Genomic DNA, 15,632 nt, shown 5'->3' with positions numbered 1-15,632 from the left:
AAGGAAGGAAGGAAGGAAGGAAGGGAGGGAGGGAGGGAGGGAGGAAGACAGAAAGAAAGAAAGAAAGAAAGAAAGAAAGAAAGAAAGAAAGAAAGAAAGAAAGAAAGAAAGAAAGAAAGAAAGAAAGAAAGAAAGAAAGAAAGAAAGAAAGAAAGAAAGAAAGAAAGAAAGAAAGAAAAAGAAAGAAAGAAAGAAGGGAAGAGGGAGAGAGGAAGGAAGGAAGGAAGGAAGGAAGGAAGGAAGGAAGGAAGGAAGGAAGATTCCTGTAGTATCTACTTCACAAGATTTTTGTCAGACTCAAATGAGAAAATATGTGTAAAGTTCTGTGTTGTTGCCAATTATTATTTTTACAGGAGATTTAAGGTGACCTCATATTTGTGAAAGGGCTTGCTACAAAAAGTCCTTAAATATTAAATCATTCACCCCAAAATCCCTGTTTAGAAAAGTAACACCCCACCAAGGGGACTCTGGACCCAAAGAATTTAAGTCATTGTCCAACATCATGAAAGTCAATTGCGAGGAACAAGACAAAAAGCGGTATCCTCCTGGACTCCCCACCCAGTTTTCTACCCACAGGGAAGACCAAAGGGAGCTACTTCTTTAGTGTCTCAATCTTTTTCTCATCAGTGTCTCCTGTCCCATCTTCCCCTTTTGACCATCACTTCTTTTGCTTCTGTTCAATTCAGAGGTGGGGAACCTGCAGCCTTTGTTTTGTGAAGTTTGGGTTCAGGCAAAGCACCCCACTTGAGGACCTAGAGGGCCACAGTTGGCCTTTAGGCCCCAGGTTCCCTACCCCTGGTTTGATTTGTACTGATATCTTACACTTTATGTCGTTTCCAAATATCTCTCTCCCCAGAGAGCTCTTATAGCAAAGACTAAAAATAGAAAGAAAAAAAAGGCAAACCAATCAACAGTCAGCTGAGTCTGCCAGTCTAGGCAAAGAGAGGAGGGGAAGGGAAGGAAATAGGCATTTATATGATGCCACTATGCTCCAGGTCCTGTGCTAAGCGCTTCACAAATATTAGCTCATTTGATGCAGCGTTCCTTCCACATCCAAAGTCCCCCACCTCTACTACAAAGTCTCCCCATCCTTTCTATCTTTTCATGCTTGGAAACTTTTGGTTCTGCTCCTTGCAGATCATCAATCTCTTTGTGGCTGTCATTATGGACAATTTTGACTACCTCACCCGAGACTGGTCCATCCTGGGCCCACATCACCTGGATGAGTTCAAGAAGATCTGGGCTGAGTATGATCCTGAAGCTAAGTGAGTGCAGCTAGAGCAAGGGACCCCGGTCTCAGACTGTCCCGTAAAACCTCCACCTCTCACTCCTGTGCCACTGGTCTATTTAGACTTCTCCTCCTGTTAAATCTACATTTACCCATGATCCCTTGATTTTTGCCTACCTCTGAAATGAGTTTATTGGCCTGGAGAGAAAAAGAACCCAAGCCTATTTTTAACCAAATTTTATTTTTTAAATTAATAAGCATTTCTTTTCTCTTCCTCCAACTTCTCTCCTCTCCAAAAAGAAAAACAAAACTTGAAACAAATATACATAGCCAAGAAAAATCAAATTCCTCCATTGACCATGTCCATAAATGGGTATCTCATTCCATATCTTGAGTTTACCACCTCTCTGTCAGGAAGTGGCTAGCATGCTTTATCACTGATCCTCTGGAATCATAAGTGGTCACTGCCTCAAACAGTTCCTTAACCTGAACTCTTCTATCTCAGTCTATGTTTAATCTGGGTTCCTTTGCAAACTCAAGAGGAAAAGGAAGACCTAGGGAAAGAAATGCCTTGACCCCTGGATATAGCAACTTCTGACTACCTCAGTTACATCATACCCTTGCCAATGATAGGTGGCAATGTATCCACTGAGTCCCCTAAGAAGCGGCCTCTCAGCCTCCCTCCCACCAGATCTGGACTTTAGAGAATGGTCTCTGAATCCAGGAGCAGGACATTCCCACATTTCCTGTCCTTCTTCCCCATCTCCAGCTCCCTGAAGGGAGAGAGATGTTCCAGGTGGGATGATAAACCCAGGGAACTGTACTCTTATGCTTTAGGGGCAGAATCAAGCACCTGGATGTTGTGACCCTGTTGAGACGGATCCAACCCCCTCTGGGCTTTGGGAAGTTCTGCCCTCACCGGGTGGCATGTAAGGTAACCAATGTACTTGTGCTTTGCCAGGGAGGTCCTACACTGGAGGCTGGGAAGTTGTAGAGATTCTCCAGCTGGGAGGCATGTGTGCCAACTCTGGCCAGGTACTTCCCAGGCCTTTGGGTACATATATGGAGACTTGTAATATTCTTCTCTCGACTTGGCCCTCTTCTCGTAGTGTGGTCTCACAGAATGCTCTAGTAGTGGGCTGGACTGGTAACAGGAGACCTAGGTTATAGTCCTGGAAGAGAGGGTGTGGCCCAATGGGCAGAGTCCTGAGCTTGGGGGCCCCACCTCAGACCCTTCCTAGCTCTGTGACCCTATCTCTTTAGTCTCAGTTTCCTTCTTGGATTAGAATGCCTCCAAGTTCTACTCTGGCTCTTCATCTAAGATCCCATTAGTCTAAATCAGTCACTAACTCTCTGTGTGACATTGAGAAAGTCACACCAGGACTTTTTCCAGGCCTCGGTATCCTCATCAGATGACAAAACTGAATCAAATAGTGGTAAAGGAGTCTTCCAACTCTAACATCAATCCTTTAGCTATTTTCTCTTAAATCCACCTCAGTCCACAGTCTATCCTATACCACCCACACCTTGTCCCCATAGAGCTGATGAAGATGGCACTCACCATCCAAACTTGGCTCCCAATCCAGTCAGTTTCTGCAGTTCTGTAGGCCTTTGGGAAGTTCTGGAAGACCAGGGATATAACCTAGGTCTTTCTCTGTGTAGCGATTAGTCAGCATGAACATGCCACTCAACAGTGATGGCACCGTCACCTTCAATGCTACTCTCTTTGCTCTGGTCAGAACAGCTCTCAAGATCAAGACAGAAGGTGAGTTCCCTTTTCTCCTCCTAGTAGAGAGATGTTTTTAGCCCATATGTTCCCTGATTCTCCAACCTTCTGGCCGAAGAGGGGACCATCCTTTACCCTTTGTATCCCATTGGTTTGCATCATGAGAAAGTAAATTGTGGAAAGTGGGAGTGGGAATTTCACAAAACCACATGGTCCTCTGCCCTACAGGACTCAGAGGGAGTTAGGCCATCTCTGGACACAGAACAATAATCCCTGAGGATTCACATACATACCTACATACATGTGCATGTGTGTATATATGCAGACATACATGTAAATATATACATACATATATGTTTTAATTGACTATCTCTTAAGGATATTCTGGGAAGTGTCATTGGTAGCAACTATTTTTGCTCAATTCAAGAGAACATTAGAGGGAGAGAACAGAGAGGGTGTATAGGAGAACAGTTAGAAGACTGATTGGAAACCAGCCATCTCCTCAGCTATATGAAATGCATGGATGAGTTGTCCCCCACCCCTGCCTTAGTTCCACATGCTCTTTACTGGTCCTGTCAACAAAAGGGTTAGTGATGCTCAGTCAGTCAATGAGCCTTCATTTTATGCTGTGTGCCAGGCACTGTGCAGAGTACACTGAGTCCCCTTCTACCTCTGTGTCTTAGAATCCAGTTGTCACCAGAGTTGTCCCTCTCTTTGGGCAGATGCTCCCTTCTTCTCAAACCCAAGCCCCCTATAACAGAACCGCACTGGCATACCCAGGATGGCTGCTAGCACAGGTTCTTAGATCTGCTTTACTAGGAAAGATAGCTGTTTAAGGGGTCAACAATCTTTTTTAATTACATTTACTAGTTCAGGGGGAAGGTCAGCACCCTGAAATTCAGAGAAAATACAAGCAGAGAAATAAAGACCAACAGACAGGGCTCTAACTGCCTGAATCAAAGCAATGCACTTTACATACATCCCTGGATCGAAAGAGCCTTTACATCTGAGCAGTCAGAGAGCTCTGAAAATTCGGCCACTCAGAATCTCTACCAAGGAATCACAAGATCCTTCTCATAAGCAACCCCCCAAAGCAAAATACCAACTCAGAGTATATATATATATACTTCTCAGAGCCAAAAAGCATCACAACCCTCATGACTCAATGCCTGGAAGGTGTGAAAGCCTTCCTCCAAGCAAGCCTCTCCTAAACAAATTCTACTGGGCTCCACTGTGAGGCCTGTTAATGGGTGGGAAGATCTTAAATCCCATTAATATTACACCCCCGTAAAGGACTAGAAAAGGTTTACAGAGGAAGGATATTATGGTATTATAATACATTATATATACATAGAAAGGATAAAATTACCAACTACTCACAAAATTATATGAAGATTTAGTATAGAACAGTTAAATAACCCAGAATTAGAAACTAGGAAATTCTTTCCAGGTTCTGTTTTGGGCCCTCTTTTTTCTCTTTTCACCCTTTCAGTTATCTCATCAACACCCATCAGTTCAACTATCACCTCTATGAATATCATTCCCAGATTTAAATACAGTCTAAATTAGATCTACAGATCTAAATCCAGTCTTTGCCCTAGTCTGTAGCCCTACATGACCACCTACCTATTAGACATCTCCACTTGGATGCCCCATCTTGAGCTCAACATGTGCCAAACAACTCATCTTCTTCCCCTTCCCCATCACCTGTTAAACCCATCCCTCCTGTAAACTTCCCTATTTCCAATGAAGCCACTACCATCCTTTCAGGCACCCCCTGGTTTGGAAGATTGCTATTCTCTTGGAATCTCCTATTTTCCTCACCTCCATATTGGCAGTGGATATAGTGCCAGGCCTGGATTCAAGAAGATGAATCTTCCTTAGTTCAAATCCAGTCTCAGACATTTACTAACTGTATGATCCTGGGCAAGTCAGTTGACACTGTTTGCCTCAGTTTCCTCATCTGTAAAATGAGCTGGATAAGGAAATGGCAAACTACTCCAGTATCTTTGCCAAGAAAACCCCAAATGGGATCATGAAGAGTCAGACATGACTGAAACAACTGGACAACAACATATTCTATGAGTTGCCAAGTCTTGTCCCCCACAACATTCCTCATATTCATTCCCTTTTCTTCACTTGCATGACCACCTCCATAGTTCAGGCCCTCATCACCTCTTACCTGCTCCATTGTGGGAGCCTCCCACCTTTCTGTTTCTCCCCTTTCCAATCAGTCTTCCATAAAGTACTAACATAATGCTCCTAAAGCAGAAATCTAACCATGACATTGCCCTCTTCAAGAAGCTTCATTAGTTTCCTAAAGCCTTCAGGATAAAATTCAAACCATTGGTATTTTAAGATTTTCCAACCTGACTTCAGTATACCTTTCCAGAGTTATTTTCCATTATTTTCCATCACTTGCTCTGGGTTCCAGACAACCTGGATGACTTCCTGATTCCCATAGTTCCCTCCACCTACCTCTGGATCTCTGCACAATCTGTTGCCAGTGCTTGGAATGACCTCCATCCTCACCTTTGCCCCCTAGAATCCCTGGCTTCCTTAAGGTTTAAGGTATGGGCCACCTCCAATGAGAAGCCTTCCTTGATTCCTCTGGTTATTAGTACTTGCTCCCTTCTTAAATAATTACATCTATAGTATATATAATATATTTTATATGTATGTGTGTATATACTTAAGTATACATACATATATAATACACACATTCACATACACATATGTGTCTATGTATACACAGTAAGACTTTTGGGCCACCCTGTATTTTGTATATATAATGTCGATTATATATTATTATAATATATTCTATATATTATAATATTATTAACATATTATATACTGTGTTATTATATACCACATAATGATATATGATATAGCATATGATGATAAAGTATAATAGATATTATGTATAATATATGTAATACAGGATGACCCAAAAGTCTTAGTGCAGTTTTAATCTACTAAAACTTTTAGACTATCTTATATATGTATGTGTGTATATATACTTATCAGTCTATGGTTCTTAACCTAGGGCCTATGAACTTGTTCTCTTAATATTTTGATAAACACACTTCAATACAGCTGGTTTCCTTTGTAATACCATGTGCCTTATTTTATGCATTTAAAAACATTATTCTGAAAAGGGATCCATAGGTTTCAACAGACTGCCAAAGGGGTCCATGCGGAGAGTGGGAACAAAAATGGTTCAGGCCCTTAGGCCCACGCAGTCCCACAAACCCCGTGAGACATCAGTAAGTCTCTGTGCCCCTTTGACATGGTCCTTCCCTAGAAGCTCTTCAGCACACAGTCTTGCCCCCCTATACCCTACCCCTGAGCACCTGAGGCTGCTTATTCCACATAATAGCTATCACCAATTCTCCCTAAAGTTAATCAAGGGGAAAAAAAGGGGATTTCTTTACTGGGGGATGGGAGGTATATTACAGAATAATGTTGCAAAAGGCAAACATGAGGGGAATAAGAGATGAACAAGGAGGTAGATGTTGGAGAAACTTGAAATGCAAGAGTGTTCTGTACCTAGGGCCCAGACAGCCAAGGCAATGAGAGACAAAACCAGAACAAGGTTAGCTTTGGGCACTGATAAACCAGGGTTGGAGGCAGTGATCCAAGAAATGGGCTTCAGATCCACTAGAAGGGCAATGATGTAAGAAAAATGTCCTGTCCTACAGAGAGTGCCTGACTGGCTCCAGAATTTCTAGAGAGGGTTGGGAAGCCACTTTGTCTCAAGGGATTGGCATGATATGAATGATGTCAGAAGAAGCCATTCCTGCCTCTCATTTGTCACCAGGTAACTTTGAACAGGCCAATGAGGAGCTAAGAGCCATCATCAAGAAGATTTGGAAGAGAACTAGCATGAAGCTCCTCGACCAAGTCATTCCCCCCATTGGAGGTAGGCTTGGCTTCGGGGAGCCAAAGACCAATGGTTATTTTTTAAACTTTTACTCTTAACAAATGCCCAATAAAATGCATATTTCCATATATATATATATATATGTATATGCATAGTTTGCTTGCTTTGCTTTTCAAGTATAATAAATTCAGCCTCTAGCTTTCAAAGCTGTCCTACTCCTCATCGCATATTTCTGACTTCCCTTCCTTTCTCTGAATTTTCTAAAAAGATGCCTCAATTACTCTTTTCTGTCTTTGTTTGTTTTGTTATATATCTCTATTTTAAGGGAATGGTGGCTTAAGAGATATTCCCTTTAAGGGAACTATGGATAATTCAGTAGTAGTAAAACACTGAAAAGATACTCCCTTCTTCCTCCATACTTCCCCCCATTAAATACTTTCTTGTAACAAACATGCAAAGTTCCTCCCCCAAAAATTCATACATTGACTAAATCCAAAAATGTGTGCTTCATTCTGCATTTTGATTCCATCACCTTTCTGTCAAGAAGTAGGGAGCATGTTTCATCAAAGGCCCTTTGGAATCATAGATGAGACCAAGGTTATTGAAGGAGAGGGAGGAATGGGATTTCCAAGAAAGCCTGGACTTTGCCATAGAGGAATGCCTTGCTTTCAGATGTTTGGAACGCCTTTGCATTCATGGAAGTCTATCAGAGCTGACCATGAGCCTCAGACTATCCCCATTGGCCCAAATAACCAAAGGAAATGAAGTTTTGTAATGTCTAATCCCACTTCTTTCTTGATGTCTTCTACTCCATCAGCCCCACATTGGGCCCAGGAAGCCCACTGTGATTGGGGCTCATGGCTCTGTCGGTTAACTCTCTAGATGATGAAGTGACAGTAGGAAAATTCTATGCCACCTTCCTCATCCAAGAGCATTTCCGGAAGTTTATGAAGCGCCAGGAGGAGTACTATGGATATCGACCCAAAAAAGACACTGTGCAGATCCAGGTGAGTAGCACGATGGGTCCAGAGACGTCCACACAGGCACACCTCCACCATTCTTCCCAGGAGGCATCATCTCCCCCCTAAAATCTGAAATGGAGATGCCACCTTTCCCATATTGTAGATTCATAATGTTAAAGCTAGAAGAACCTTAGAGGTCATCCATTCTAACTCCCTCATTTTATAGATGAGGAAGCAGGCACAGAGAAACTTGCCTAAGGTCATACAGGTAAACGTTCTTGCACTGTCAATGATAAAGGGAGGAAATGAGGAGAGATACATGTCATTTCTGAATGGTCAAAGGTTAAAAGAAATTTTCATCACCCAAGAAATGGGCCAGATATTCCCCATCTTAAGACAGGGTAAAAGGCAATAGCTATAAACTTCAGCTAGAGAGAATTGCATTTGACCATAACTAACTTATCAAAAGTCAGGTCCAGGCATCCCAGGAGGGATGTGGTGTATTCCCCCGAGTGATTAGCATGAGGACCTTCCTAGATAAGATGAACTAGGTGACCTCCCTGGGCGTTCCAGAATTGTATGCTCAGGGACCTTGATGAGCCAAAAGAGTGACATAATAGCAAAATGAAAAAGAGACAATGGTGGAACTTTAGGGAGACTCCAGCTTCCAGCGCTGAAATCCCTGGTCAGAGGAAAGGAGCACTGCTGGGGCTAGGAGTCCTCATCCCCTCTCCTGAGGTGCATTCATCATTGCATTTCTTTTCCTGCATAAGGCTGGGCTTCGGAGCATTGAAGAGGAAGCAGCTCCTGAGATCCACCGAGCCATCTCTGGAGATCTGACAGCTGAGGAAGAGCTGGAGAGGGCCATGGTGGAGGCAGCCATGGAGGAGGGGATCTACCGGGTGAGTGAAGACTGGATAAGCTGAATGACTGGGGAGTGAAGGAGCAGCATGGCCCCGTGTGAACAAGGAGGGGGACAGGGTCATATCCAGTCATGTCAGACAGGTCCTGTGCCGAGACAAGCAGCAACCTGGGAGCTGACTGTCCCCTCCTCTAACCACCCTTGCCTTTTGTGGCTACTTAGCTCTCAGTCTTTGCTTCTAACCAGCAACCCTATTTCTAATCCCACACACCTGTGCCCGGCCTCAGAGCCTCTTCCTTTCTGTCCAGTCGTGTCCCTCCCCTCCATCCAAATTCTGACCAGCCCCACCTGCCTCCATTCACTCCAGCATCAACTCCAGCCCTTCTATCCATAGCTGTCCATCTCTTGTTTATGTCCTTGTCTTCATGTCTCTTCCTTTTGTGATCATTAATTATCAATTATTAATGTAATAATTCTGTCTTCAGGCTGTCTCCTCTTTCTCCTGTATCACTTCCCCAGTCTACCCTGCCAGCCGAGGGGAAGAAACAGCTCATTAAGGGAGCCTTTAGGGGCAGTGGAGGTGACAGACCTCAGGAATACCTCACTGCCCAGGTCATCCTCCTATGAATCTATTAGATGGCAGAAGGTGGCCATTCGTTTCCCAAGGGGCCTCTCCCTTCACCACCTTCCCTCTTCTAGCCTTGGCTGACTTAGCGTCACTCCCAGTCTCTTTCCTGCACATTGTTCAAAGCCTTCTTGCTTTTTTCCCTTGGTTCCAGAGGACAGGAGGCCTTTTTGGCCAGGTGGACACCTTCCTAGAGAGGACAGACTCGTTGCCCCCCAACGTTGCCAGCCAGAGGCCCCTGCAGTTCACAGAGATGGAGATGGAGGATCTGGACTCCCCTGTCTTTCTTGATGACTTCCCCCCAGAGCCACCTGCCAATCCCCTGGCCAGGACTCATGCCAACACAAATGCCAGCAATGCCAATACCAACAATGCCAACAGCTGTGTGTTCCCCAGGTGGTGACTGCAAACTGTCAGCCCTAGGTTTGGGGAGGGGAAGAGGGCAAAAACAAGCATCATCCTGGTTTGGGAGGGGAAGGGAAGAAGCAGTCACTTTTTTCCCATGAAGAGGGAAGCAAAGTGGTTCAACGGAAAAGAACATTTTATTTGGAGTCAGAAGATCTGGGTTCAAATTCTGGCTCTATCATTTATTACTACCATAACCTTGGAAAAGTCACCTACCCATTTAGACTTCAGTATACTCATCGGTAAAATGAAGACATCAGGTTAAATGCCTTCAGATGTGTCTACCAATTCATCGTGACACGGGGTAGCTAACGGTGCCTGCAAAGATCCATTAGACCAGGAGGGGGCATCCCCATTTCAGAAGTGATACTGAAATTTAAACCTAACTGATTTGCTCCTTCCAAGGACTTGAAGACAGATGGTAGGATCTCCAGGGAGCCATGAAGTGAATTGAGGAGTTTATTGAGCAATTTATTGAAAATATTATTAGTTAAAAAGTAGAACCCTGAGATGATCCAGACTCAGGGGACGGGAGGGAAAGGAGGTTTACATTCAAGTCACTAAATACTTCAGAAATTGACAAGGAAGGAAGGAAGGAAACAAGCATTTATTTAGTGCCTACTATCCACCAGGCACTGTGCTAAGTGTCTTACAAATATTATATCATGGAAGGTATGTTCTATTATTATCCCCATTTTATAGTTGGAAAAAACTGAGACAAACAGGATTAAGTGACTTGCTCAGGGTCACACAGCTAGTAGGTACCTGAGGCCACATTTGAACTAAGGTCTTTCTGACTCCAGGCCTGGTGCTCTATCCCTTGTGCTGCCTAGCTTCGTCTGTGAGATTTTGAATATAAGATGGTACAGTAGAAGCATGCTAGATTTTGAGACAAAGGGTCTGAGTGCAAATCCCAATTTTGTCACTTGTGTGACCTTGGGAAAATCACATAACCTCTGTTTGCCTCAGTTTCCTCAAATACAAAAAAGATTTGGACTAGATCAGAGGTGTCAAAAAAGCATGTTCTAACAGTCCCTAGTTCAGCTTAAACCAGATTAAAATGCAACTTGGAAATATTTAAGAAAACATAAAAATACAATAAAACATAATGTTAATAGGTGATTTTCTAAGTCAACAAACCCACAATTGGTACCATAGAGGTAAATAAGAGAGAATTTAAGCATGAGCTCAGTACACCAGCCACCTCCCATATGCAGGAATGTCTCTCCTAATTCCATGGAGAGAGACCAATTAAATTTAAAAAGTATTTACTGAGTACCTATTACATACTTTGTAGAAGGAAAAATGGCATTCCAGGAGGGGGGAAATAATGGGAGCAAAGAAGAAGATGGGGGTGAGCATGACAAAGAGAAAGCTGACCAGTATACAGGAGAGTGTAGATGCTATTGGGCACTGGGACAGGTGGCCCTTTGGTCACAGCATAGGCATCATGGTCTCACACTGCAGCCAGATCTGTGGGACAAGTCAAGAGCCATCAGGTGGGAAGAATAGAGTCTTGAGCTGGTGGGGATGGTCATAATGAAGAGTCAGGAGACTAATGGTCTATTTCCTGCTTCTGTCTCAGTATCCATCACGAAAATGAACTTCCAGAATCACCTTCCCCAAAGAGGGATGGCCTTCGCTACCATCACTCTGCCCCAGGTCAGTCCCCTTTTCTTTGGTCCCATGGGAAGCCCAACCTTGTCTGGGCTCAACCCCATTCCCAGCTTCCCCCATCCCTTCTGCTCCCTTAGGTGGGCACTCTCCTTTGAGTAAATACATCAGTACCCACTCCAAGCCTGCCCCTTCTTGCCTGGGGGGGATCTCAGATTTCTCGGGGTAGGCAAGATGAGGGGGTTGCCTTAGAGCTTGTTGCCATGGGAACTGTGTGGTTATGGTAGGTATAACCTCAGCCAGTCCATGTGGGCAGAGTGGGAGGCTGCCTACTAAATAGTGTGAAGTGAGGGAAGTTTTATAAAGAAACATTTGTGAAAAATATTTTTCCTATCTTCCCTTAAGAACAAAACCACTGGCATTAGAGAAAATGCCTATGGTTAAGCTATCTGTCTCCAGAAAGCTCTGATTAAAAATTCAACTCCTTAACCCAATCGTGGAGGTCCTTAGCTAGCTCTCACCTAGCAAGGTTCAGAGGGAGATGAATGAGTGAGTGAGCCAAATGCATGTGATGGGAGGGCATCATAGGATTGGTCTGAATGAGAGATCATCACATGGGGATGGAGGGAGGCATGGTGACCCAACATGACCCAAGGGAACGCTGAGGCATGAGAGTGGAAGGGTAAGGCCTTCTCTAAAGGGAGATACTGAAGAACAGGCTACCTTGGACTGGCCCACATCCCTAATGTCTCCCCTTCTTAAACTTGTAAAGTGGAGACCAGGGAAACTGCAGGTGCTTGATCCTGATACTAATGAGGCCTGAGCATGTCCTTCACAGTGAAATGTCTGACTGCTCTTGGCTTCCTACAGGCCTGGCAGAGGTTGCCAGTGTGCCAAGGGTCCTACCAGGCCCCAGTGGGGTTTTTAACTTGGTTTCATATCAGTCAGTGGCCAAGCCAACCCCCTTTCTCCCCAGCAGAACATCAAGGTGCTGTTTATCCAGAGAAACAGAAGGTCAGAATGACCAGGAGGCAGGCAGCCTGCCTGGTGGCATCCTCAGGGGCCCAAGTTCCCACCTCCCCTGACCAGGTAATAAAGGGAAAAGTCATGTACAGTCACATGGTCTCCTTCCTGAAACTGAGCCATAGGACAATGTATGCGTTGGCTGAAAGGGAATGGGGATGAAGGGGAAAGGGAGACACTGGCATTAATCCTTAATCAGGAGTGGACCAGAAATCCTGAGTCTTTCTTTCCTCTGGTGGGTGATGAAGATTCCCTCCTGGTCCCCAAAAAAGTCTAGTGTCCCTCCTGAGACCTATTCCTCTGTCCATTTGGGATCAGTCTCACAGGAAGGAGAATAACATTTCCAGGGAGAGGGAGGGCCCTGTACCAGAGTCCCAGTGCACAATGACCACAGGTAGCAGGAAGGGGATGAACCCAGAAGCTCCTGCATCTTCTACGCCAGCTACTGCCCAACTGATCCGGAAGGTGAGCCTGGGGTTGGTGACATGTCCAGAATTAAGAGCATAAGGAGAAAAAGAGGGATTTCAGCTTGGGGAAGGGTATATGACATGAGAAGGGGAGGCAGAATGACCTACCTGGCAACTAGAGGGCTAGCCTCAGAATCAGGAAGACCTGAGTTCAAATCCAGCCTCTGACATTAGATGAATGACCCAGTCTGCCTGCCTCAGTTTCCTCACCTATAAGATAAGGATAATAATATGGGTACCTATCACCCAGGGTTTTTGTGAGGATCCAATGAGATAATATTTATAATATGCTTTGCAAACCTTAAAGTGTGGTGGTTGCTATGATTAATTATGGTAATATATGTCAGAGGACTGATTTGAATCTATGTGTTCTGACTTGAGAACCGGGTTAATGCCCTAGCCATTCAGCCAGGATAGCACAGGGGTTTAAACCCACCATTTAAATGAGAATGGGATGGATCCTTAAGAGCTGGGACAGGATATGGATATCCTATGGATAAGGAGTGCCTATCCTGAGAGAACCAGACCCCACCAAGGGACAAGAAGTTACCCATGCCCTTGCTTTCTCTCGTCCCCGGACAGGCTCTGGTTCAGGGTGGCCTGGGCACCCTGGCTGGCGACACTGGCTTCGTGGTGGCGACCGGAAAGGCGTTAGCTGATGCCTGCCAGATGGAACCAGAGGAAGTAGAGGAGGAAGCAAACAAGCTCCTGGAAGAAGACAGGAACAGTACCCCTTCATCCCTGGAGCCCCAAGTTGTAGGGCCTAGCCCAGGCAGCTATGATGGGCCATGGGGCTCCCAAGAGGCCCTCATCTCCACCCCACTGTGAATCTCTTCACCAAATTAGCCCCATAGAATGGCTATAACTGAATGGTGTGGCAGAGGGTTAAGCCTGGGAACAGAGCATCTTCTCACCAGGATAGCTATCTAATTAGCTGAGTGACAGGTGGTCACAAAACATTGTGAAAAATCAGAAGGATGCAGCTTCTGACTGGCTCCCTTCCCCCTCAGGAGTCTGACTGAAGGGAGCCTCCCCAGACCATTCACAGAGGCCCCAGGCAGACTCGTGTCTGTTTGTGACTGGCACAAGGTCATTACTACTGGCAGGGCATTAAAGACCCCCAAGTGTGACACCAGCACTCAGCATCTGCCTGTCTCCTTTCTCTTGGACCCAAGCCCTTTTACTCCTTGACCTGGAACAACCCTGAGATCCCCAGCTCCCCCTAGGCCCAGAAGCCCATTGGTTTGACATCAGGAGAATCTATCACCATCTGGAAGTAGAAGGAGTCTTATTCTAATAGAAATCCAAGACAATGTCACTGTATTATGGTACTTCAGCTTGTTTCAGTACCTAGGGATTTTTCCTATTGTAAGGTCCCTGAAATAAAATCCTAGAAATGGGACCAGAACAGGAAAGAGAAATTCAAACTAGGAGAAGTACAGGGGAGGTGGGGCAAACAAATCTTCCCTGATTATAGAAACAGAAATGGAGATGAGGGAGAGGCAGACTGTAGGGTGGGATTAGGCCCAGCTCCCCAGCAGGACTGTCTGACACAGCAAGCTTAAAGGGGCTTCCAGGGAGCTTTCATCTGTCACCTGAGTAGCCCAACTAAGGACAGTGTCTGCCTCAGACACCCTGGCATCTCTGGGTCAGCCCCTCTGCCAACTGCAGGAGTCCTGACTCCTGGGGTCTGAAATCCATTTAAGGGTTTAGCCAGAGAAAGGGAGAGGTGTGTGTGTGTGTGTGTGTGTGTGTGTGTGTGTGTGTGTGTGTGTGTGTACATGAGCTGAGGGGTTTGGGGCATCAACATTCTCCCCTGAGCCAAGCCCAAGTTTCTGGCAGCTGGTAGAGCTGATCAAGGAGCTAGCCTGGCAATATGCCCTGTGAGTCTTGCATGCAAAGTGCCTGAGCTGTTGACTCCAGTTCAATGGTGTCCTTATAGAATGATTTATATATTGTCCTCCAAGTAAGTAGGGTCCCTAAATTCTCCCAGAAAGAGGAATGCCATGAGAAGGGGCAGAAAAATAGCTTTGTCCACAGATCCCGTTTCCCCTGCCTTCAATATTAACAATGAGAACGCTGTACCCATGTGGGATTCTGTCTCCTGATCTGCCTCACTGTTTCATCAATGCTCCTTGTACTATACTTGCGTATATACCTGGGAGGCAGTGGTATATTTGAGGAGAGACATGGCTTCATGCTACTTACTATCTCTGTGACCTTAGACAAGGCCAGTTCTCTCTGGCCCTCATTTTTCTCACCTGTAAAATGAATGGATTGAAAAAGAAAAGCAGCTCTAAATCTTATAATCCTAAATTCTGACTCTATTACTAACTAACCATGTGACCTTAAGCAAGTCACTTAACTGCTAACAGCCTTAATTTTCTGATGGCCTGAAGAGGAAGAAGCCTCAGAGTCCCAAAGTCTTTGGTTCAAGTCCTATCTCTGACACACTGGCTGAGTGACCTCTAGTAAGTTACTTGACTTGAGCAGTACTAAAATCAGACCAGTTGGGTGGGTTGCCTTATCACCCTATTCTGATGAGATCACAGGTCAACTATAAGTTTCCCTGCTTAAAAAAAAATGACATTGCATACATTATCTCATTTGAACCTAGCAGCAAACTGTTATACTAAAAATCAAGAAGCATTTACTATATGCTTGCTATGTGCTACATACCATGCTAGTAGATGCTGGGGATAAAAAGGAAAAAAATGAAACAGTCTCTGACTTCAAGGAACTTACAGTATACCAGAGGAGATACCTTGTACATAGTCAAAGTTGGGCTCCAGTGATAATTCTACTTGCCTAACCTTTGTTAACTGGAATTCTTGATT

At 44.7% G+C, this 15,632-nt stretch overlaps 1 protein-coding gene across 2 annotated transcripts in view; it reads left to right on the top strand.

The window, feature by feature from the left end:
* The window catches only part of CACNA1S (calcium voltage-gated channel subunit alpha1 S), a 104,577-nt gene extending 90,639 nt beyond the window's left edge, over positions 1-13,938 (top strand). The window contains exons 34-44 of one of the 2 annotated variants that reach the window (XM_069074537.1): positions 1,138-1,265; positions 2,066-2,162; positions 2,891-2,993; positions 6,775-6,876; positions 7,720-7,844; positions 8,573-8,701; positions 9,441-9,682; positions 11,277-11,353; positions 12,285-12,394; positions 12,647-12,793; positions 13,378-13,938. In XM_069074537.1, the coding sequence (XP_068930638.1) occupies positions 1,138-1,265; positions 2,066-2,162; positions 2,891-2,993; positions 6,775-6,876; positions 7,720-7,844; positions 8,573-8,701; positions 9,441-9,682; positions 11,277-11,353; positions 12,285-12,394; positions 12,647-12,793; positions 13,378-13,623 (1,506 nt within the window). In that variant the 3' untranslated portion in view covers positions 13,624-13,938. Of the gene's footprint in view, positions 1-1,137; positions 1,266-2,065; positions 2,163-2,890; positions 2,994-6,774; positions 6,877-7,719; positions 7,845-8,572; positions 8,702-9,440; positions 9,683-11,276; positions 11,354-12,281; positions 12,395-12,646; positions 12,794-13,377 lie in introns of both variants that reach the window. The other variant, XM_069074536.1, reaches the window with a different exon arrangement.
* Positions 13,939-15,632: the final 1,694 nt, after the last annotated feature.

This window comes from Petaurus breviceps, unplaced genomic scaffold (genome assembly GCF_028583685.1).
Source record: "Petaurus breviceps papuanus isolate PSGF00001 unplaced genomic scaffold, PetGlider_PUasm1.0 90895, whole genome shotgun sequence".
Classification (NCBI taxonomy): Eukaryota; Metazoa; Chordata; class Mammalia; order Diprotodontia; family Petauridae; genus Petaurus; species Petaurus breviceps.
The sequence above is the reverse complement of the archived record's forward strand: the minus strand, read 5'-3'. Positions and strand labels throughout refer to the sequence as shown.